The sequence below is a fragment of the Rhinolophus hipposideros genome (assembly GCF_964194185.1).
Source record: "Rhinolophus hipposideros genome assembly, chromosome: 8".
NCBI lineage: Eukaryota > Metazoa > Chordata > Mammalia > Chiroptera > Rhinolophidae > Rhinolophus > Rhinolophus hipposideros.
In genome coordinates this window covers 59,853,048-59,878,411 of record NC_138054.1, presented here as the reverse complement: position 1 = coordinate 59,878,411, position 25,364 = coordinate 59,853,048, and the positions used below count along the sequence as shown (strand labels likewise).

At 45.1% G+C, this 25,364-nt stretch overlaps 1 protein-coding gene across 3 annotated transcripts in view; it reads right to left on the bottom strand.

Annotated features, from left to right (window-relative positions):
* Positions 1-8,074: 8,074 nt before the first annotated feature.
* FAF1 (Fas associated factor 1) overlaps positions 8,075-25,364 on the bottom strand; it is a 389,289-nt gene continuing 371,999 nt past the window's right edge. For all 3 annotated transcript variants that reach the window (XM_081054990.1, XM_081054992.1, XM_081054991.1), the window contains one exon: positions 8,075-10,192. In XM_081054990.1, coding sequence (XP_080911116.1) covers positions 10,109-10,192 — 84 coding nt within the window. In that variant the 3' untranslated portion in view covers positions 8,075-10,108. The remainder of the gene's footprint in view (positions 10,193-25,364) is intronic.

Below are 25,364 nucleotides of genomic sequence, written 5' to 3'. Positions count from 1 at the left end.
GGGCGAGTTTCAAGCTGCATGACTGGCTTAGGGCTTCATACTCGTTGGCCTGAAGCCCAACATGTTAACTTTGGCAGGGTTGGGGTCTGGGGTGGGTCAGGAAGCTGGCTCATAAGTTGGCTTTTTCCCCTCCAGTGGATGGTTCAGACTCCAGGCTTGAGATGGCACCGATGCTCAGACACCTCCAGGTTCCCAGTCCCAGGCCAGTTACCTGGAAAACTTCTACTCACCCGTTAGGACCCAGCCCCCAGAATGCCCCACTGTGTCTTGTCAGAGGCACAGTAGGCATATGTGACCCTGCAAGTTTTCCAAGGGCCTCTGTATGCCGCCTTCTCTGAAGGCACACAGCCATCCATCTTCATCTCCAATTCATATTCAGGGAAACTGAGATATAGAGAGTAAATAACTTTCTTAGCGTCATACGTCTAGGTGGGGAAGGGATGAGAATGGTTCTTTGCATCTACAGAAGAGACTGGCTGGAGACTAAAAGTAGAGTTGAGGCCTTTCCTCACCCCCGTTCTTGAAACTGACCCCCTGAGGATGGGTGTTGGGGGGACGGAGGGAGCAATTCCTTTGGTGTTTGGAGCCCCTTTCCTTCAGGGTTTTGTCACTCCCTTCTGTGCCCCTACAACCCCCCTTCACCCCTCAGGACTGACCACACTGTATTCTCACTGCCCGTCAAGAGTCTGGCACCACCCTGAATATATCCTCAGCACCTTTGGTCACTGGACCTCTCTGACCTGGGCTGGAGTCCTGCATTTGTCACATTTCCTCCTATGCAAGATGGGAGTGAAAGTAATGCTTTCATAGGGTCGTTGTGAAAACTCAATAGCACAGTTCATGTAAAGTCCTTCTCAGTGTCTGACTGGTAGTAAACAATCAAGATATATTGGGTATTATGATGTGTCAGGCAGTTGCTGAATGAATTCTCTTTGTCTTCACTCCAGAGAGGAAAACCATTCCCTTCTCAGTCCCTTTTTGCCTCCATTAGAAGGAAGACTAGGGAGCTGGGAGCTGGTGATAGGAAGTGCCACTGCTCTTGAACTATAATCTGAAAACTCGCTCCAGAATCAGAATTCTGATGGATTTTCGTGGCTCAGAGACCTGCTAGGCCCAGGGTTCTCGAGGTCTTGGAGGGACTCTGGGCCATCTCCCTCCTTAGGTCACGTCACCTGCTCCACCCACTGCCCTAAGGGCTCCATTAACCAGGAAGTTTGCCTCGAAGCACAAAGTGGTGCTGCACCCGTAGACACAGAGCAGCACAGCCCAGAGCCCATCCCCCGCCTCTGGGAGCACTGGACAGTGTCTCTTCTCAGGGCCTCCACTACGTGGGGTACACCATGGCACTGCTGGTTCCTAGTGGGGCTCCCCAAAGGCAGTGGCTGGGCTCTGTGCCCCCATGGTACACACCACTTTTATTCCAGAGAACATGTCCATGACTTCCCATACGTGTAGAAAACTCATAAAATGCACCTTATTTTTTTACATGAAGGAACTAAGACATGTAAGTGATAGCTGTGCAAACCAGTTCCTCACTGATGCTTGGTGTGGTTGAAGGCATGCCAGAGAGGAGGCCTTGGCGAAGTCACTCCACTGCTCTGGGTCTCAGTTTCTCCATCTGTAGAATGAGGAGAGGTAGACCTGTTACGTCTGGAAATGCTCTGAAATGAGAAAAGGACTATGTGACCAGCTAAGAAGCTGACGATTCTCATGTGGGGTGCTCCATCCAGCTGAGGCCTTGGCACCCACTTCTGGAGACAGAGCACAGTTCCTGGCCTCCACACCTGGTTTCCCTTTACCTATGCTTCCACCTGCCCCTCAGAAACACAGAGAAAGGTTGCAGTAAGACTCTCCTTGTTGTCAACGCCTCAGTAAAGTCCTATGCAAATGTTCTCAGTGTGTGCCGAAGTAAAGCAGATCACATTTCCAGGTGGCTGGAGATCTGAGCCCAAAGGGGCAGGCTCTGTTCTGATCCTGCAGGATACCTGCATTTTCTTGCTGGGATCTCAGGTCTTCAGGCGTGGGCAGGCCCAGTTATTATAGTGGACTCTAGCTAGAGCTCCTAGATGGGGTTTGTTTCTCCCCAGAAGCCTTTCTAACCACCTGGACTGGAACTCCTCTAGCACTGACCACACTGCCCTGAAATTGGTGGCTCCATCCAGCCTGGGAATTCTGGGCCAAGAGAAGAGGCTGAGAATCCAGAGTTTAGCAAACAGCTTAAATGATGGATGGATGAGTCAAAACTGACCCAATCTCTATAAGGCAAAGGGCACTTAAATAAATAGTACTTAAAGGCTGGCCTGATGAAAATGCATAGTGGAAAAACATTTGCTTTGGAGACAGAGTATGTTATACAGTAGCTGTGAGATGTTGGGCAAATTATTTCACATCTCTAAGCCTCAGTTTATCAATGTACGTAACAGGGATAGTATATTCCACTATCGTAAGGTAGTTTTGTAGTTCGGTCATATAACATTTATTGTCTGTGACCTGTGCCAGGCCCAGTGGGGACAGACCTGTCACACACAGTCCACAGAGGGAGATTTCTGTGCAAATAATCACAATAATGTGAGAAGCGCTTTGTTAGGAGCAAGCGCAGTGATTAGAAGAGGCCCCTAACTTGTCCTGGGGATTGCATAATGCTTCCTGGAGGAGAAATAGTGGCGTGGAGTGGTAATAGCCTGAACTCTGGAGCCAAGCTGCCTGCGTTTGAATCCTGGCTCCTTGGTTTACTAGCTGTGTGACCTTGTGCACATTACCTAATCTCTTGTACCTCGGTTTGCTCACCAGTAAAGTGAGGATAGCAATAGTTCCTACTTCAGGGTTGTCGTGTGGAGTAAATGAGTTAATACAAATAAAGCACTTAGTGCCTGGCATACAATAAACATGATGTAAATGTTCACTCTATTATTTAAAGCTATTTATCAAGCACCTACATGGTGCCAGGCCTGTGCTGAGGGATAAAAGAACAATCAGACTGACACAGACCCTACCTTAATGGAGTTTATACCTTAGGCAAAACCTGACCCGAGTCTCAGAAGTACAAATTGCCTAAGGAGAGTTTAAGAGCAGAGGGCAGAGGGAGGAACTCAGGGGCTGCTGACTCTTCACAGGCAAGCAGAGCAGAAAAACTGTAGAGGAGACAGAGGAGAACCTTTCAGAGAGGTGGGAGGAAAACTGGAGAAGTGCATCATCCTAGAAGGCAAGGGGAGGAGTGTGTGAGAAGTTTTATTAGACTCTGTCATTGGTGGGTTAGAAGTTACAGCTGCTGAGGCAGCTCAGGGAGGAGGGCCTCATTGATGAGGTCTTTGGGCTTAGTTCCAGAATGGAAGCTCAGCGTCTCCCCCTACAGCTGTGTGTCTTTGGGACAGTGACATAATTTCTCTGAGCGCTCAGTTTTCCTAATACTAATAGTGGTGACCTCACAGAGTAATTCTGAGGGTGCTGTGGGAGTACAGTGTGCATAAGCCGCTAGCATTGTCAGGGCTCACCTAGTCCTCAACACCAATTCCTTTACTCTTTGTCTCTTCTCAGCAGCTCCAGTTGGTGTTGCTCCAGCTCCAATTACCTAACAGCTTCAGCAACCACTGGGTACATGGCTGCTATACACCAGATCCTGGGCTGGCTTTGGAAATAAACAGATAATTATGATCTGGCCTCGGCCCTCACAGTGTTCCCCAATGAGCTGGATGTTAGAGATGGAAGTGACCAGCTTACTAGCGCATGGACATCCCTTTCTTTGTTTAAATTCAGTTAATAACACAGTCCTCATTTACTGTGTGCTTACTATGTTCTAGTCATTTCGCTAAGCCTTGAGGATATGAAGTGACCCAAACCCTTTGGGGGGCTCAGTCTAGGGGGTGGGGGGGAGGACATGTGAGCCAAAAGTTACAGAGTTCAGAGTGATCCAGTGCTATGAGAAGGGCAGCACAGGGCTGAACGTTCTCAGCACAGGCACCTAACTTGTGTGGAGGGCGTGGCAATGGTTGGGGATACCATCTTGGAGGAAATGAATTCTAAACTGAAAGTGAAGGATGGATGGGTGGTAGGAGTCTAGCTGTGATGGAAGAACACTCAGGGCAGAGGGAGTTGTGCACAAGGCCAGAGGTGATATTAATAGAAAGCTAATGCTTCCAGGAAACTTCAGGCAGCTCAGGACGTGTGGTGTTGGGCGCATGGCTGGAGGTACAGATGGGGAGGGAGGTAGGAGCCAGATGACAGGAGTTGCAAATCCAAGCCAAGTGTGTGGATTTTATTTGAAGGGCAATGGGCGACCTTTGAAGGGACTGTTGTGGGGTATATGAGGTAATGCACGTAAGGCTCCGAGCACGGCACTGGGCGCATCCTGAGGTAACGCATGTAACGCTCCAAACAGGGCACTGGGCGCATCCTGAGGTAACGCATGTAACGCTCCGAGCACAGCACTGGGCGCATCTTGAGGTAACGCATATAATGCTCCGAGCACGGCACTGGGCGCATCCTGAGGTAACGCATGTAACGCTCCGAGCACGGCACTGGGCGCATCCTGAGGTAATGCACGTAAGGCTCCGAGCACGGCACTGGGCGCATCCTGAGGTAACGCATGTAACACTCCGAGCATGGCACTGGGCGCATCCTGAGTTAATGCACCTAACACTCCGAGCACGGCACTGGGTGCATCCTGAGGTAACGCACGTAAGGCTCCAAGCACAGCACTGGGCGCATCCTAAGGTAATGCACGTAAGGCTCCAAGCACGGCACTGGGAGCATCTTGAGGTAATGCACATAAGGCTCCGAGCATGGCACTGGGCGCATCCTGAGGTAACGCACCTAACGCTCCGAGCACGGCACTGGGTGCATCCTGAGGTAACGCATGTAAGGCTCCGAGCACAGCACTGGGAGCATCTTGAGGTAATGCACATAAGGCTCCGAGCACTGGCACTGGGCACATCCTGAGGTAACGCATGTAACGCTCTGAGCACGACACTGGGCGCATCCTGAGGTAACGCACCTAACGCTCCGAGCACGGCACTGGGTGCATCCTGAGGTAACGCACGTAAGGCTCCAAGCACAGCACTGGGCGCATCCTGAGGTAATGCACGTAAGGCTCCAAGCACCGCACTGGGAGCATCTTGAGGTAATGCACATAAGGCTCCGAGCATGGCACTGGGCGCATCCTGAGGTAACGCACCTAACACTCCGAGCACGGCACTGGGTGCATCCTGAGGTAACGCATGTAAGGCTCTGAGCACAGCACTGGGAGCATCTTGAGGTAATGCACATAAGGCTCCGAGCACGGCACTAGGCGCATCTTGAGGTAATGCATGTAAAGCTCCGAGCACGGCACTGGGTGCATCCTGAGGTAACGCATGTAAGGCTCCGAGCACGGCACTGGGTGCATCCTGAGGTAACGCACGTAAGGCTCCAAGCACAGCACTGGGCGCATCCTGAGGTAATGCATGTAAGGCTCCGAGCACGGCACTGGGAGCATCTTGAGGTAATGCACATAAGGCTCCGAGCATGGCACTGGGCGCATCCTGAGGTAACGCACCTAACGCTCCGAGCACGGCACTGGGTGCATCCTGAGGTAACACATGTAAGGCTCCGAGCACAGCACTGGGAGCATCTTGAGGTAATGCACATAAGGCTCCGAGCACAGCACTGGGAGCATCCTGAGGTAACACACGTAAGGCTCTGAGCACGGCACTGGGCGCATCCTGAGTGCTCAGCAAGTTAGTCCTCCTCCTTGTTCCTCCTCATCATGCTCCAGACTTATCCGTATGGACAGACACCACTAAGTCATGCTTTGTGAAGGGCTCTCTTGACTTTCCTGAAGGGCCCTAGACCAGTGCTCCTGGACTTCTTGTGTCCGCTTTTCAGTGTTATCCCCCCATAAACTGCCACTTCTCACTGCTGTCGTCACCTATTCTCTTTTCCTTTTACAATCCTATGAGTTTATAGACCAGATAATAGCAGTTCTGCTTTCATGTTAACTGTTAATGCATTTAATTTTCACAACACAATCAACCAGGTAGTTATTATCTCCATTTTATAGCAAAACAGCTGAGGCACAGGAAGGTGAATTGACTTTCCATGGGCACACTAGTAAGTGGAGTGGCTTGGACCTAGGCAACACGGGTCCTCTAACCACATCTTAGATCATATCTCCAAACCGTGGACCACAACTACCAGACAGAGTACAGATTTAAGAGTACATAGACTGAAAACTGGAGAGCAAGCCTCTTTTGTTGGTATTTCCTTTCAGACCAGACTTTCAAAATACAGCAGGGAGGAGCTGTCTGACCATTTAGGGTTGTTAAGGGTCATCTTGCAAAGCAGATTACCGGAGACAAGGGAGAAACACTAAATGCTGAGGGAAGTTCAAGGCGAGAAAGCCTAGTTGCTGTATCTCCCTCTCTTTGGAGGTTGCACTCTTTTAGGTAAAAATATGGGTTGATAAAAAGAATGGACATATTCGACTTCCCAAGTAGTCTGATGCTGTTTGCACGATGTAAATGTTGGCTCTTAACTTTCTGGCATCAATAGAGCCCACTGAGAATCTGATGAATACAGAATTCCCCTTTCAGAAAAGTACACACTGAACTTTTCATACACAATTGTAGGGGATTCCAAGATCCATTCTTGGACATGAAATTTAGAGGTTATTATGAAGGAAGAGCTGCAGATCTGAAAATCAGAGCTCAGGGCTTGAGTCCTGACACTTCTGCTGACATTCTGTGTGACATGAGGCAAGCCACTCCCCTCTGAGCCCCATATGCAAAAATGGAACGACCATCTCTGCCCTGCTTCCCTCACTTCAGTGACTGTGATGATGAGTGTGCTACACTGCAAAGTGCCACCTGAAAGTTATCAGGACACTGCGGTTCAGGAGGTTACTCACCTTAAGGTCACACAGCTATGAAGTGGCAGAACCAAGGTTCAAACTGGAAGACACTGAAGTCTCTGGTGTGTGTGTGCGTGTGTGCACATGCATGAGTGAGTGCATGTGCGTGTGTGTGGTCTCCCTCCAAGAATTGTATAAAGGATCAAATGAGATAATAAACAAGAAAAGGTCATGTAGACTGCAAAGTGCGACAGCTATGTGAGTTACTCCTGGACTGAGCTTAGGATTCCATGTCACATCCACCTGTGGGATCTGGGACTGGGGGGGACGAAGGGCTGACGGAAGTGTGCCCATCAGTGATGCTGCCCATGGAGACAATTAAGACCCTCTCCCACACCCAAACGAACAACTTCTGTGCTTTCGGGGAAATCTGCCAGAGCTCTGCAACACCTTTAAAACCCATCCCATGGACCAGTATACTCAGGTCAGCAGGTCTAAATTTGGGAGTAGCAATTTTAATGCAACTGCAAACTTAATTTATGTTTCTAAAGTCACCAAATAAAATTAATGAAAACCAAAATCCTATTCTTCTACATTAAAAAAGAAATACTCCATAAAAAATGCTTTCATCCACCTTGGACTTTGGATGCTTACAATTCAGAGAACACGTGTGTCCCATAAAACTAGTGGTGCCAGAGCATCGCAACGTCACAAACCGGGACCCCTACCCCCACCTCCACAAACTGCAACTTCTGAGAGGCAGACAGAAACTGGCAATACTTCCTTAAACCTTTAAACTAATGCTCCAAACACACAAGTGATATTCTAAGAAACCAAACAGAGTGAGGTGGAGTCGGGGTGGGGATGACAGGAGCCCTGGAACTTCACTACAAACAGGGCATAGAACAGTCAGCTCATATGCTGATTGACTTACAGTGTCTGGAGGCTGTGATGTAAAGTCCAAGAAAGCTTAAGGGTAAGAGGAAGAAAGAACTGCAAAGGACATTGCTGTTTTTCTGGTGATAGCAAGTGACTTAATGTTTTCCTTGGAGCCTAGTCATTTTAATGTTGTGTTTGTAAGAAAAGGCATAAAACTGTTTTGGCCTCCTGTTCTGGAGCTCAGTTGATCAGAATGACATGAGTGAACAGTGAGAATTAGCTGAGGCCTTTCCCCACTAGGAAAGGATTTCATGGGACTGAGCAAGGAGAACCTTCCAATACAGGGTTGAAAAAGGGTGTATAAACTCCATACACATTCAAGTAGCATTTAATAACTTTTATGAAATTGGTTTCAGAGTAAAGTCTATATTATTGGAATACAGAAGTGAAGATGATAGGAGGGAACAATATGATGAAATCAAACCCAAATCAGATGGAACAGGTTAAACATAAAATGAGTTCCGAGTCCCAGCCTCCACCCCCACCACCATCCTTGCTGCTGTTCCTGAGTATAGCCTGAGTTCAGGGCTGTAGCTTCTGCATGGCAATTACAGAACTAGGTCCACCTGGAAAAGGAGAGCTGGGCCCTAGTGCATCTGTAGCATTGGAAATGACTGTCTTGTGGGGCCACTAGGGTAAGTAGGTAGGAATGGAACTGGAGAGAAAGTACTCAGGTTGAATTCCACCCACTGTGGGTCTCTTTCTTTCAGCCTCCGTGGAGAAACCTCTGGGGCCAGAGAAAGTCTGCACTTAGGCAGACACAGCATTAGTCTGTTAGGAGCACACACATCTCTTTCAAGAGAGTATTCAGGAGAGATCCCTGTTGGAGTATCAGAGAAAAGACACAGATGCAATTTCCTGGCCAACACCCACTTCTGGGCAGAGGGAAAATGACCAGGCATATCTCAGGCTTTGGTTAGAGTCTTCTGAGAATCCCCTGGCTTGGGCCGGGAAAAACCCAGCACTGAGATATTCTTTTAGGTAAGTACAAAAATGTCAAATCTGGATCCCAATCCCTGGGAGAGAAACCACGAATGACACAAAAACTGATATGGAGAAACATTCCAAGACTGAAAAGAAATCATTGGCAGTAAAAGTATAAACAGTGCTTCCATGAACTAAACTCCAAACCCCAAATCCACAGATTAACAAAAATCCACAATTACTAATCATCCCAAAATTATTATATATGGATGCAGGCACCACATGTCTTCTGAACTGAGCCCCCATGTTTGCTCTCTTAAATATATGAAGTCAGAATTTTCAGCCATAGAATGAGATCCCTTTTATTTTAGTTGGGAGTCCAATATCTAATATTAAAACATAAAAAGAATGAAACAGTGGAGCAAATTCCTTGTAATAGCTGGGCTCAGAGTCCAAAGGGTGGATGATCAGATTTTGGCAATAGACAAGGGGCTTAAAACACCAAGTGCCAAGGTCCAAATTACTGATGGAGAAGAGAGAGAGGAAAGCAGGAGAGAATGAGGTTCAGTGTACAGCGAAGAACCAGCAACCTGGGAGCTGGTATCCGTGAGGTTCTAACTGCCCAGATACATACCGAACAGCAGCTTCCTGCAGCCAGGCCAGATCCCAAAGTCCTGGTACTGGTCCTTTTCACACTATCTTAACATTTCCCTCATGTGCTTAAACAGTTTCCCCTGCTGCAGTGGGACAGCAATACCTCCTACATGGAGCCAAGAGATCCAACGTAGCAGCAGTAAATAAGTATCTTGCATATATGTCAAATGCAGTCCTCAAACACAACCTTACTTCTTAGTAAAAGAGGTCAGAAAGTACCAACAAAAATGATATGCTTTTTTTTCCTACAACAATGTTTAATCTCCATGCCAAGAAGTCCCATTTGATGTTTTTTCCTACTGCCTCTTAAAATAAGGTGACAAAGTAGAAATCCAGTTATGAAAATAAAAAGGCAGAGGTGTATGAGCCCTGGCTCAATAAGACATATCAAATATACAGTGTCCTGGTGTCACAGGGCAGACAAAACTATCCTAGACACTGTGGGGAGAAGATGGGTACTGGAGAGGTAAAAATTCTACTTTGGGATCACTCACACGTGGACAGTGCGTTAGTCATTGAATGAGGGCTACGTGAGGGCATGAGAGGGAGTTGTAATTCTCTATAATGAGGGTTGGGAACATATACTCGTGGAAGGGACATTTTAAGTAGCGATGTTTATTATTACTTTTTTCCAGCAATCTTGCAAGAGGCAGAAGTGTGACATTGAATTGAGTGAGACGAGCGTGTAGGTGGGTTGGCAAAGAGCCCTTCTCTGGATGCAGGCCTCTGGCTTGTCAGGGAACAGCTGGTTCCATCGCTGGGCCGTGGTTACTCTTTTGCTTCAAGGAAAAGGGTTTCTTGAGGGAACAACTTTACCTCCAATAATGACTTATTTGGGTCCAGCTGGGTTATCTAAAAAGAAAGAAAGCACATATTCAAAAGACTGGAACAAGCACTGTTTTCTCCGCATGACATTCCGATCCTATCCATGCACACTGATTTTGAGCCTACTATGTATGCACTGGCATGAGCATTTTCACAGCCGTTACCTTATTTGATCCTCAAACTAATCCTGTGATGTACGTGTTATTATTCCCATTTTATAAGCGAGGGAACCAGGTCTCAGAGAGGTCAAGTCTCATAGTTTAAGGGACGAGCTAACATTTGACCTCAGAGCATAGGTTCAGGAGACCAGGTGTCTTCCTGGGCAGGTGGAGGTTCCCTGCCTCCTATGCAGCTCAGCTTGGCCAACAGAACAGGAAGCCCTTAGGAAAGGGTACAAATTCAACTGACTGGCATTGGGGGACCTCTCCTTGGTTGGCTCCTGACAGTTGGGAGGGCCTTTTCTACTTGGTGGGATAAGACCTAAGCCTTTGGGGCTCCTGTTTGGGGCTCATCTCCTGTTAAACTTACCTGTAATAAACTGTAGAACGCCCCCTCCACCATGCCCAAAGGTGACTATCTCCTCCACCAAGGACAGGCTCCCTAGGGAGGTACATTACAATCTCCTTGTCGGGGGAGGGGCATGGATATTTAGTTTGGAAAAAATGAGTCAATGCTATAACATGACTTTATATTTTAGAAATAAAAAAACCAAACCATTATTTTGTAATATGAACTATAGAAAGTAAAGCTAGAAAAAATCTTGGTTCAGCTGGGATATGCTAATCATACAGGGATCCTAAATTAGGTTTATGACCTGCTGGGCCAGGGGCAGGGACGGGATGTGGACATTTTCTGAATGCGAGACAGAGAGAAAGAAACAAAAATTTCCTGTTTAACAAAAGGGATCATGAATTTTACAATGTTGAGAAATACTGATTTAGTGGAAAGGACAATGGGCTTTGGGACTAGAAAGATTCTGGTTTAAATCACAGCTGTGTTGGCTATTAGCTTTGTGGCTTTGGGGTTAGTGTCAGTCTTGCAGGACTGAGGTGAGGATTAAATGATAAAAAAATATATAATAAGCACAGTGTCTGGCATAGAGCAGGTATTCCATGACGGCTGCCGGGTGTGTGAGCAACGGTAAGGAGGGGTGAACACACAGCTCAATGGGCAGCTCTGAGAATGAATGACGGGAGGCCGGGCAGTGCTCCGTGAGGTACAGGAGCCCTGGGACCATGGGCGGAGACTGCAGCACCCAAGGCACGTGACCTTGTCCTCTGCTCACCTCAAGCCACACCTAATGAGACGGCTCCGCTGTCTTCTCCTAGCCGACAGGGATGGGGACCCTGGGGGACCGGGTGTCACAGGCAGGCTGGTGAGCTAAAGGAGAAACACTCTCTTCGACTGAATCCAGATGGAAACCTGGTATGCCCAGGAGGGTCATTAAGAAGACACATCCGCCTCCAGAATCCTCTCTACTTATAGGGGACCTGGAGTAAAGCTGCTCTACTGGTATCTCTTGGGCTCTGGGCAGATGGGCAGGCAAGGCGGTGGGGAGGGCCCAGCCTGCTGTCTGTCTTTCAATGCACTGGGGGGCAAGCTGCTGGCAAATGTTTACCTAGTTCCCCAATTAACGTACAACACTGCGCTGGCTTCTGTCAACAAACAGAGCTATGCTGCCTCTGCTTCTGACTCATTGGCATTTTCTGCCCAGCTGCTTCCGATATTGTTCTTAATTAACATGCCAGAGCTTTTCCGGCATCTTCTACTTTGTTATTTGTGGTTTGCAAATATGCTGTTTGCTGGGAGAAACCATAGTCATAATAGTGCCAGAGCTGTGCATACTGGCAGAAACAGACGCTGGGAAGCAATGAGGCTGAGAGGCTGGAGCACCAGGCCCCTGGTGAACCCTGTCTGAAAGGTCAACACGCGAGGTCAGAGGTTCAGAAAACACATCGTTTTTACATGAGAAAACTATGTCCAAGAAAAGTTGAGTGATTTTTCCCTGTCACTTTAAGTGGGAGAGCTGGGACATGAAACTAAGATTTCTTGAACATCTGTTACATGCCAGGCACTTTAAATGTTATTCCATTTAATCCTTAGAACAACTATGCAGGGTAGGTAGAGATGAAAAAAATCGAGGCTCAAAATGGTGCCACATGGATAGTAAGGGACTGTCTATACAGCATACTGGTTAAAAAGAGTGCTGCAAACTTAGATTCAAATCTCAGCTGTGCCACTATGTATATGACCTTGAAGAAGTTATACAACCAGAGAGCCTCAGTCTTCCCACCTGTAAGATAGGAATAATCAGTTTCCCCTGTATAGATTGCTGTGATGGATAAAGGGAATAATGCTGGTGAAGCTCTGAAGCCCAAGCCAGTAAGTGTTCAGTCTGTGGTAGCCGTTACTGGCTGGAGTGTTGCTTTGGGTCGGGGCCCTGGTCTGTTTAGCCTCAAAGCTGGAGCTCTTTCCCCAAAGCCTCCTAGAGCCCAGGTCTGCACCAGGCTGCCTTTCTTATTTCTATCCCGATGCCCAGCAGAAGTGCTCCCTTTTCCCAGAAAGGATAATGCCTCAATATCTGGAGACCCCCTTTTATAGCTTCAGTGGGCTGTGCCACCAATGGATTGCTTCACAGCAAACATGGCTGTGTTGGGGCTGCTCCATCTGGTACCCCAAGTCATAAGCAATTTTTTTCCCTGAAGGTCATTTCAGACAGGAATTTCCAAGTGAACAAGGACAACCTCTGTTTCCATTCCCATTTGCCTGGCGTGGACAGAGACTGTGGGGAGCCCAGGGGTACCCTGCTTCTCCCCAGCAAGATAGTGGCCAGACTGTGAAACCATCCTGCAACACTCTGGGCCCCATTCAAGCAGGATGTGGAGCATGCCAGGAGGACCTCCTGGGGGAGAAGCCTAAAATCATGTTCTCTGAAAAACAGCTCAGGGGTGGGAGACATCGCCCTGGAGAAAGGGCACAGGGAAGTGGCAGTGACAGGGGCAGGGACTGGGCTGTGCCAGCCCTCTCAGTATCTGAAGGACTGACCAGCAGACAGAGCAGACAGGTTCCGGGCAGCTCCAGTGTGTTGAGCTGGGATTGGTGAGGCAAAATGGCAAAGAAGCAGAACTCAGCTGTTCAGGAAGAAGTTTTTAATGGAGAAGCAGCTGCTGGTGTGGCTACTACAGCTCCTTTCTTTTACCTTCCCTGTCCCCCACCTTCTGTTTTTTATTTCCTTGTTGATGGGGCAACTCCCATTTTCCGAGTGCCTACCACGTAGCTGGAACCTTGTGAAGTACCTTAACTAGGCCCCAAACACCTGGTGAAGTAGGTATTATTTGCCATTTCACAATCGAAGACACCATGGATTATCTTGCCCAAGGTTGCAGACAGAATAAAGTTTCAAACTCACGTCTGCCTGACTCCAAAGCTCAAGACAATCAGAATGCTTCTGGCTAACATGTCCACAGACTACCTTAGGGAAAAGGAGGGGACGGGGAAGGTAGAGGTAAGTGCGCTCTCTAGTGTCCCTGGAAGCATTCAAACAGAGGCTTATTTGAAGAACAAAGTGATGGTGATAATAACGCCTAACATGTATTGAGCACTTACTTTATACCAGGCACATTCCAAGCACTTTACATTTAAAAAATAACTTAATTTTTATAATAACCCTCTGAGGTAAGTTATCTGAAATAGGTACAATCATTTTCCCCCATTTTACAGATGAGGAAACTGTGCCACGGGGCAGATGAAGTAATTTGCTCATGGTCTCAAAGCTGTTAAGGGCAGAGCCAGAATAAATCAATCTAACTTTGGAGTCCATATGTTTAACAACTAGACTACAGTGCCAGAGGTATTGCGAAGAACTGGATCCACATAGAGAAAGAAGGTGGAGGAGATGGTGGAAAGAAGGTGGAGGACCCTGAGGTTGTTTCCAACCAAGCTTTGGATATAAGATCTTCACTTTAAGAATGGCAAAAGGTCAAGGGTCAGGAAAAAAATCTTGAAATGTTTATAAAATACGAATACAAGAACCCAATCTGAGCTTGTGTTCTGCCATTTACTTGGGACTTTACTGAATTATTGACTCTGTAAATCAACAGGGAAAACCACTGGGGAAGGGGAGGTATTCTCAGATAAGAGGTATGGCCTGACTTTGTCTATGTTAGAAAAGCAAAGTCAACCATCTTGACATTTTATTCATTATACATAGGAAACTTGAATGGATATATTTTTCTCACTAAATTAATAATAGTCAAATTCCTTCACTTCACAGGTAGGCAGCCTGAGCCTCAGAGAGGTGAGGTGCCTTGGCCCAGGTTACACAGCTGAGAAGGTGCAGATGCAGTACTCTGCTCCAGAGTTTCTGACTTCTATTTTGGGATTCTTTCTAGCCACGCCATTCTGCTTCTCACTTCTTCTTCTTCTTCTTCTTTTTTTTTTTTTAATACATGAACGTAAACATACTACTACTACTAGGCTGGGAGCTACTTGAAGGCAGGAGCTGAGTAATATTTAAAATAACAGCAGCAGCGATATATGCATAATACTTTATAGTTTGCAAGATACTTACATAAACATTAACTCACAATCATGTAGGGTCAGTATTATTATCAGTCCTTTTTATTTTATTTATTTTGCTAAGGCAATGCTTTTATTTTGCAGCTGAATAAAGGAAAGTCTGGATCTAATATTTTCATTTAGAAACAATGCTAGGTTCAACAAACGGTGCTGAAGCAACTGAACATCCACATGTAAATGAATGAATCTAGAAGCAGACCTTACATCCTTCACAAAAATTAACTCAAAATGGATCACAGATTTAAATGTAAAACACAAAACTATAAAATTCTTAGAACATAGGAGAAATCTAAATGACACTGGATATGGTGAAGACTTTTTAGATACAACACCAAAGGCACAATCCATGAAAGAAATAATTGATAAGCTGGACTTCATAAAAATTAAAAACTTCTGCTCTGCAAAAGACACTGTCAAGAGAATAAGAAGACAAGCCAAAGACTCTGGGAAAATATTTGCAAAAGACACATCTGATACAGAACTATTATCTTAATACACAAAGAACTCTTAAAACTCAACAATAAGAAGATAAATAACCCAATTAAAAAGTGGGCCACAGGCTTTAACTGACACCTCACCGAAGAAGACATACAGATACAAGTAAGCATATGGAAACATGCTCCACATCACATGGGGAAATGCAAATTAAAACTGAGCTACCACTACACACCTATTAGAATGGCCAAAACCCAAAACGCTGACACCATCAAATGCTGGCAAGGATGTGGAGCAAGGGGAACTCTCATTCACTGCTGGTGGGAATGCAGAATGGTACAGCCACTTTTGGAAGACAGTTTGGTGGTTTCTTAAAAAACTTACCATATGATCCAGCAATCATGCTCTTTGGTATTTACCCAAAGGAGTTGAAAACTTACACCTACACGAACACCTGTACATGGTTGTTTATAGAAGCTTTTTTAGTAATAGCCTAAACTTGGAAGCAACCAAGGTGTCCAGTAGGTGAATGGATAAATAAACTGTGCTACAACTAGATAATGGAATATTAGTCAGTGCTAACAAGAAATGAGTTATCAAGCCAAGAAAAGACATGGAACAATGTTAATGCATATTATGAGAGAAAGAAAGCCAATCTGAAAAGGCTAGATACTGTATGATTCCAACTATTTGATGTTCTGGAAAAGCCAAAACTATGGACACTGTAAAAAAAACCACTAGTTGCCAGGTGTTTGGAATGGGGAGGGATAAACGGGCAGCGTACAGAGGATTTTTGGGGCAGTGAAAATCCTCTGTGTGATATTATAACGACAGACATACATCACTATACATTTGTTGAAACCCAAAGAATGTACAAGACCAAGAGTGAACCTTAATGTAAACTATGATTATGATGTCATTGTAGGTTCACCGACTGTAGAAAAAGTACCACTCTGGTGTGGGATATGGATAATGGGGGACGCTGTGCATGTGTGGGACAGAGCTTATATGGGACCTTTCTGTACTTTCTGCTTAATTTTGCTGTGTAACTAAAACTGCTCTGAAAGAATAAAAGCTTCTAAAAAACATCCTAGGTTGGATTTTTTTTCTTCAGATTCCAAATGGGGGAAATGCCCTATAGTCGTACTTGGAAATTATGCTTTGGGAATCAGCCCTACTCTGTAGATGAGGAAACGAGACCCAGACATTGGGTTTGCCTGTGATCATACAGCATAACTGGTACCAGCAGAATGAGAACCCAAGCCTTCTGACTTGTTTCCCCATCATTTCCGTTGTAACTCCCCCAACTCGTGGCTTAACGGGGTTCTCTCTCCCTCTATAAGTTACAGCCTTCGGGTTCAGTGTGAGGAATTGGGAAGCAATAAACCACCAATGATTCCCAAAACATGTTCTTGCTTTTAGAGTAAAATCTGCATCTCAGAAAGTTCCAGCATCTTCAAGGGGAAAAACGCTCTGTTCTCACATTTTCTCATGTATTTGCCTGCTCCTCTCTTGGGACCAACACAACCACTTTCTAGACGATATGCTAGCAGTCCTGTCAGCAGAGGAAGCCCTGCATAGCCTGACAGGAGCAACCCTTTGCCACACTAGCAGAACATTTATAAGCCTTTTGTAGCTCCCACAGTTAGCAGACACTAGAATTTCATCCACACCCGTTCCTCCCCTAGCCCCAGCTCCATGTGAAAGGCAACTAGACCCCATCGTCTACATCAGATACAGACACACCACCATAAACTTCCTCTTCAGTTATGGACCACCTCTTCTGCAAACCCTCACTCACCTTTCAGCCCTCAGCAGGCTCTCCCTCCTCCATGTTCTCTGTACTGACTGTCAGGGCTGGACACCATCTCATGATGGCAGGATGTAAAGGGCCAGAATGTATGGGTTCCAGTACTGGCTCTAGTGGTGCAACTTTAGACAAGTCACTCTTCTTCTCTGAGCTTTAATTTTTGCATTTAAGAAGTGTGCATATACGGGGCAGGGGAAGAGGGGAGTGATTCAATAGTCAACTGGGCTGCAGTTCGGCTTAGAAACAGAAACATTTGGGTTCAAATTCAAGCTCTTAGTCATGTCAGTAAGATGCTTAGAGTTCCAATTTCCTTCTCCATTGGGTGAAAGAGTTGTTGTAGGGGTTAAATAGCCATCCCAGAGCCTGACACATGAAAGCTATTATGATTCAATGCCTGTATACTATACAGGTGTATAGTATATGTCACCTGTACAGTGTGAGCTCCCCAATGGTTGGAATGGTCCGAGTGTGATCTAGGGAGGGAGACTTGGGTTGGATTCCCACTGTTATAACCTGCTATCTGATGACCACGGATAAGTTAACTTTCTGGTTCACTGTTTCTTTATTTATAAAATCAAGATTTGCTTTGCAATCCAGAATTGTTGTGAGGACTCTATATGATAAAACTTATAACCCATGAAGCATTTATTTCACACTCATGCTTCCAAATGGAGGGACTCTTGTCCCTCCCTGTCTCACACAGACTGGTGAGGAGAGACCCATTAGTTCAGTGACTGTGGGAGAAGAATCTGAACTCAGCCCTTTCCTTTCCCTTTTCTGGAGCCAACCTGCCTTCCTGTTACAAGATACAAAGGGCCTTCAGAGTCCAGCTGTGCCAGAACTGGGTGGGAAAGTCTCTAATTTAGGGGCACAAAATATATCAGCAAGCCCCTTGGCTGAAGTTCCCAAACCACAATCTCTGATAAACCTTTTCAGTAACAATGGCGATATTTTTACCCCCACCTCAGTCCTGTGTCTATCTTTCAATTGGTCTTATGTCTTTCAATTAGTCTTGAACTAGTTAGGTAAAAAGGTTATTTCATGGCCCTTAAAACCCAAAATACCCCCATAGCAGAAAGCAAGTGTTTAACAATTATGATTTGACGTAACTTGATACCAGGGTCACAGCTCTTTTTTCTCAAAGTCTATTTGGCCTTGATTAGAAGATGAGAAAGTCACTCATAAGTCAATTCTAAAATACATATCCCATGTATAACATAAAGCTACACCAAAGAGATCAAAAAATGATTAAGGGACTTTCCCAAGATTACATAGCTAGGAAAGATAAGAGAAGAATTTGCACCCAGCATTGGCTTTCGTTGCCTCTTAACCTCTGATCCTACTTCTAAACAGGGGACAGTTAATGGGACTAGTAGCTGGCTTTCCCTTGGGCATAAAGAAAGCAGGCACTCTGTAGATGTGTCTTGGTGGGGCTCATTCTGTTCCTGTTGTGGTATGGGCTTTAGCTGTTCCCCACAGGCTATCTTTTGTTACTGTCACCTTGGTTCGAATTGCTAATTGCCCATTTTCTTTAAACACCTTTTGATGAGCTGGGAATCCCTAAAGAGGGCAGTTATACCCACAAACTATCAGAGGGAGAATTTAAGAGCTGATCTGCTGGTCATGTGCTGATGAGGGTGTGAAAAAGCTTTTGTAACTGTAAAGTCTTTGCAAACATAAGGTATATATATATATATATTCATGGGATGTGAAGTACAGCATAGGGAATATAGTCAATAGTATTGTAACAGCTATATATGATGTAAGAGGGTAGTACACTGGGGGGTCATTTTATTAGGGGTGTAAATGTCTAATCACTATGTTGTTTTGTACAGCTGATGTAAAAATAAAACTAATATAATAATATAATAAAACTAATATAATAATAAAAAAAATAAGGGATTACTAATTGTTATCACCATCACCATCATCATCCACAACCCCAGCTGTAGCTCCTAGCAACTTTTCCTCTACATTTGCTACAGGTGGTAATGCAACCCCAAACCTCCATTGTGGAGGGGTCCACTAAGGGACTACTCTGTGACTTATTTCCAATCAAGCCTCCTGTGTAGTTTCTGGACCAATGTCTCACTGAACCCCAGGAAAGAAGTGGCACTGGGTGATGGTTTCCAGAAAGCAGTGACAAATGCTCCATTATTAAACTGTGGTAGAGCAATGGATTTCAGAGAATGAGGTTGGGTAGGCTTCTGCGACTGCAGAAACATCGGGTGCCTACAAGACATTTTCTTTCCTTGACTTTTTTTTTTTTTGGTTGGGGTGAGAAGACGGGAGAATGAATGAAAAGTTAAAAGAAAAACAAAGGAGAGAAGACTAAGGTGACAAAGGGATAGAAATTGTGTCTTGTAGGCTGCCCTATCTGTTCTTTGTTCTATCACGTTAAATGATAAGAACAATCATGTTAACATTCATTGGGAGCTTATTAGGTGCTAACTGTTCTGAGTGCTTTACAAGCACTACACAAGCCTGCGAGGGAGGTACTATTACCTCCGCTTTAAAAATGAGGAAATAAAAGCTCAAAGAGATTATATAATCTGTGTAAGATTGCATAGGCAGGAAGTGGTAGAGCAAAGATTTAAAACTAGATCTGGCTCCAAAGTCTGTGTTTTTAACCACGACACTAGATAATTTTAGTATTGTAGTCACACACTGGACTATTTATTCTAAGTCTCTTGCTGGAAAGAACTGCCCCCTTCATGTAACTGAAGTACATACATCCCCATAACACAGTATATTACCTCAGGCATTTGGGCAAATTTCACTCAACTAGTTCCTCGATTATGACAGACCTGGTGACTTTAAGAGCTGCAGGGGTCTTTAGAGGTCATCTCTGTAACAGATGGGGACCGAAAAGCCCAGTGAGTGAAAAGAATTTATTCAAGGTTAGTGAGCATTCACAGCAGTTCTGGGATCAAATCTGGATCCTTCACTCCCAGCTCGTGTCTTTATGCGGCCAGTTTAATCAGCACGTCAAGTCTAAAGTGGCACACTGTCAGGGAGACTCTCAACACCAAACACCAAGGGAAAGATGTGACCCTTTCCTTGCATTGGTACCCATGGTGGTGGCTTTGGTCACTATACATTAAACAACAGTTAGTGGGGATGGCCCAGAGGGAATAGAGGGGGTGGAAGCAGGAAGGGAACACAGGAAAAAATCCATGTCTGCAGAGTGAACATAACAAGCATAAAAAGAATACAAAAAGCGTAAAAAGAATGAGCACAGTCATGTCTCCTCATCCTGGGAAGTCTGTTCCAAAGATGCATCCCTCTTGGGCTCGGGAAGACACGATTTGAATAAAAGAAAGTTCTGCTGTATAGAGTGGTTTGCAAGCTCACTTGTCCCTGAAAGCGTAATAGACAGGGTATAGGCAAATTCATGAATGAGGATTCCGCAGTGGGGCAAGATGCTGGTCCCCTCATCCCTGGGGGCAGCCAGAATTCTCAGGCTGAGATGTCTCTGAACCTGAGCAACCTAGCATGGTTACCCCACAAGGCACACAAACATCTATCTTCAATGTGGGCAGTGATGTGAAAAGGGCTGGGAAGCACCAATCCAGAGGACGTGCCTCACTTTCAGGGGCTGATGTCACGGAACGCTGTCAAGTCCTCGTTTAAAAGGTTCATACGGTGCCTCTGACAAAAGACTGGCCCACAACACCAACCACTGCACTTGGAGAGGAACCTGCTGACTGCTTAGATTCAGAACTGTTAAACCTCAGCTTGCAAACCTGAAAACCCCCGATTATTGTTCGCCTAGAGCTTCACCACCAGGCATGGGTTAAGTGCTCATTAGGGAGGCAGCAGAAGGAGCACTGGTGGGTTTTGAATTCTAGTTCTGCATGTCTGCTCTTGAGCAAGTCATTTAACCTCCAGAAGACCCAGATTTCTCATCTGTAAGCTGGAGACAACATCACCCAACACCTAACAGGCTCAAATAGACCATTTCTCTTTGGCTCTCTCCTTCATACTGCCATTTTGGGAGAGATTTGAACAAAATATCTGATCCTGTCTCTTTCCTACTTAAAATTCTTACATGGTCCTTAGGGCAACAGGACAGGCCCCTTTTGCTTTTGCCTCCTTTTCCCAATTTGTAAATGGGTGGTGTTTTTGGCAAGGCTCATAGCATGCCTATAATGGAAGACAAAGACGAAAAGACAGTTTGGAGATAGATCATGAACAGCTCGAATGTCTTATTAGGTTTAAATAACTGAAAGAAACTTTTGTCCCTGGCTTCAGAGAGATCTGGAGTGGCATGCTCGATGTGCTCTTCAGGCAGAGTGGCTAGGGAGAAAGTGAGCATTTTGAATGCATTTTAATACTCACGCAGGACCATGGAGCTGGTGCGTGTGTAACTCTGCACGCAAACACCACTCAAGAGCTGGAGCTTTGAACAGGAGTTAAAAGAGTTGAGTCCCTAACGACATACAAAAGACTTGCCGGTGTGATTTATTCTGATGTATTTACTTATCCAATTACCAAAACAGCAGGAGATCATTAAATTTTCTAGTTACCAGATGCAGCACGTTCAATATCTTAAATGTTACCAAGGCTCTCTCTGAGCTATTTTGATATTACATTTCATCTGCCTAAAAGCTTATGAAACTGGAAGACAAGAATCATGAACAGAGCAGTTGTTTTCTGTTCAGAAGGCTGGTCCAGCAGGCACCTGTACAATACCAAACCTATATCAGAAACTCCCAAACTCTCACCTGGATTTAAGGAAAAGTACTAGAAGGAGAAACAAAAGTATTTAGGAGAGAAGATGCTAAGGAACTGGTACTTGAAGGTGGCTGGAGATACGCCTTCCACTGGCCAGACTTCTTCATGCTCATTTTCTATCAGTTCAGACCCCACGTCCACAGAGGGTTCTGGCTCAGAATAGAGAAGAGAAGGGAACAGGCACCTCTGGGGGACCTGGCTTCTCACCCTGGCTTACTGCTTCTGTGTGAGCTTGGACAAGTCGCTTTTGAGCAACTTAAAGACAGAGTGGTGTTTCCTGTTCTATATTTCCAGCTTCCAGCAAAGAACCTGCTGCATTATGTGCTCTTAATAAATGCTTGTTGGATGATCAAACCAGAGAATGCACATTATGGAGCAGTGAAAAATATACAGCAAGCTTTATTAACAACATTTTAAGAGTTAAGTGGCAAAGTAGATGTTTATTTTCTTTTGAAAAAAAAAAGTTATATAAATGATAAACCTGGGCCTAAACTTTTTGAAGGGGTGGTCATGGCTTGGCCTCAACATTCTTTCTCTAAACACTATTCCCTCACAGACCTTATGCTCTAGTCAATTAGGGCAATTTGCTATTCCCTGAATATGTCTGGTGCTTTTCCTCCCTGAACCTTTGTCTTTGTAGTTACCCCTACTGGACCGTCCTTGTTGAAAACTTATATATTCTTCAAGGCTCAGCTCAAATGCTACTTCATCTACAAAACCAGGCCTAAGTGACAGAGCCTAAATGAATCTCTTATACCGGAGCTAATCGTAAGCGGCATCTCCTCCCATTCACTGGGCCATGGGCTCCTGAAACACAGGGGCCATATGTTCACTGTGGTCTTTCCCTCACGTGCCTATTCCACTGCCCTGAATGTGGTCAATCCACATTTCCTGCACTAACACCTTTGTTTCACCTCAGGATCCTCAGACAAGGTGACCGCCAAGGTCTGCTGGCAGACTCAAGGTCAGTATAAACTGAAATGTAGGCACTGGCAGTGCCAAGCCTGTCCTTTGCTAAAACAGCACCCCTATACTTTGACCAGGCAAGGAAACCCCTTTCTGGGGGATCCAGCTCAAAGCATCAGCTAGTTTCACACTGACTTACCTGTCTGTTGTGCCTCTCAGGTTAGTTCGCAATTGTTTATCTGCGAGCCTGTCCCTCCAGTTCGGTTGAATTCTGAGGGCATGTCATGAAGTCTCACTGGCTATCTATGCCCAGGGCCTAGTATACTGTGGAAACAGTGTGAATTCGTAAATGTTTACTGAAAGACTGACCTATTGAATGACTGAATGGAGGCTTCTCACACCTCACTAGTGCTTCCACCAATCCAAAGAGTGGGATTCAAGAAGAGCTCCAGCCCCAGACTTCTTCCTGCAGACTCACTCCTACAGCAGGCAGAGCCTATCCGCGATGCCATCTGCAGGTCACCCCAGCTGTCCCCCAGCTCTGGACAAGCCCTAGCCCTTGACTTAGTCCTGCTGCACAGACACAGGCATTGAAAATAAGTTTGCATCAGTTGCCCTTTCAGAAGGGACAGATTTTTCCCTACTTAAACTGCTGTTGGAATTGGCTAATTAGGAGGATTTAAAAAATCTTAATACTCTAAACAGAGAAAACTGGTTCTGAATTATTAAGCAACATTTTCAATGCATTTGAATAACCTTAAGTGACTTAGCTGCCACCTGATCCTAAGCTCTGGCTCAGATAAATAAATGAAATATTGTCAAAGCTCCGGCTTACAGAAGCCTCCAGCTACAGCAAATAAAAGCTTAAGTCCCCATAAACTGCCTGGGACAGAGACATTCTCATATAAGAGGAGAAGGAGAAGATGATATGAAATAAAGTGAATAGACCAGGAAGCCAATGGTTTTGTTCTAGTTTTCAAAAGAGAGTTGTCAGTGGGTCAGGTATTTTCTATACCCAGGTCATTTAATCATAGAATCACATAGTAACAGAGCTGAAAGAAGATTTAGAAAGCACTTATTTTAATCTCTTTATATTTCAGACGAAGAAAAGACCCAGAAAAGTATGTATCTTGCTTGAGATCACACAACCAATTGCTGGAAGAATCAAAATCCTGCCCCAGGATGCCTGGCTCCCACCTTAGTTCCCTTCCCACTATGTCATATTCTTCTGAGTCTGCCCTGCTGGAGCTGTCAAAATGAGAAGCTGATAACTAAGTAACTAAGTGGCTATTAAAAAACACCTGAAAATTTTAACCTGGGTGGAGGTTGGGGAGGTGGGGCTTCAAGATCTCAAATTCCAGACTCCATGGTTTTCCCCTCAGGCTTTGGAGTTTTCTTCCATTACTATGGGGGGATTGAGCGGGGAAGGTGGGAAACCAGGAATAAGAGAGGGTGAATGTCACTATAATGTGGTCCGTCTCTTGCCTGTCCTTGAGCTATGAGGATACCATGAGATTCTGCCTGGTAAGATGGAAAATACAAAAACCAAATAAAGATAGTGAATGCATGAATAGGTAGGAATGTATTTTTCTTCTCATTTACTTACTAAACAAATATTTCCTGAGTGTTTATTATGATGGCAGAAACATGCCAGGCCCTGGGATACAACAGTGAGCAGGTACTGTCTCTGCCCTGAAGGAGTGTAGAGTCTAGGGCAGCATGCAGAGGAGAAATCGACCTATTACAATTCCGAACAGTAAAGGGCTACAACAGAGAAGAGGGCAGCAGGGGAGCACGAGAAGGTAAACACCTAACTCAGTCCTAGGTTGTCAATTAGCTCCAAATTCTCTTTCCTCCTTGTCTCATTCTAATTTGCACAACTCTTTCCTACAATCTAATCGTTTTACTGACTTATACTTTCACATACAATAAAGCAGTATTAGTTGCTTACTATGTGCCAGGCACTGCACTCAGATGAATCAGAAATAATCCCAAATAACTTCAGATTTGATGCATACAATTCTTTGTTTGAAAAATGTGTATCTTACTCTCATTTGGTGACTATTGTAAACTTGGGCGAACCACTTCTACGTTTGTTGTCTTGGTTTTCCTAGTCCTTGATCAAGTTACTTTCCTTCTTTACATCTTGTTGTTTTCATTATAAAATAGGGGTCTTTTCTAGTTCTCATAGTCTAGTTCTCATGCATGCATGAGAAAGGCTTGTTCACACAAGGCTCTCACATACAGCCAACCAGAGGAAGGAAAGTGAAATAATTTGGCAATGTCAAAAGAATCTTCAGGTTTGGGATTCAGCCATCGACATTAAACCTGAAGCCTTGAGGTAGTGGTTCTGGGTGAAAAGTAGGGTGTGGCCTGGGTGAAGGAGGTGGGGCTGGGGCTGGGGCTGGAGCTGGCACTGCGTGAGGCCCAGGGGGATTTGGCATGTTGATACACATGCTGATGTGCGCTGGGACACCAGCATTGGCTTTGAAAATTACAGGGAGTGTCTAGAAGGGTTAATCTGCATATATACACATTTGCAGTTGTTTGTATTTACAATGGGGTTATTATACAGACTTTAAGTGAGTAAAGTGTGTCTACAGAAGTACCTGGAATACTGAGCACAGAACTAATGATTTTTTAATTTATGGTTGGATGGAGTCAGATTGGACTGTATGTACAGCCTTCAAAAATTTATTTGATTTCTGGTATGGCAATTTTGAATGGTATAGT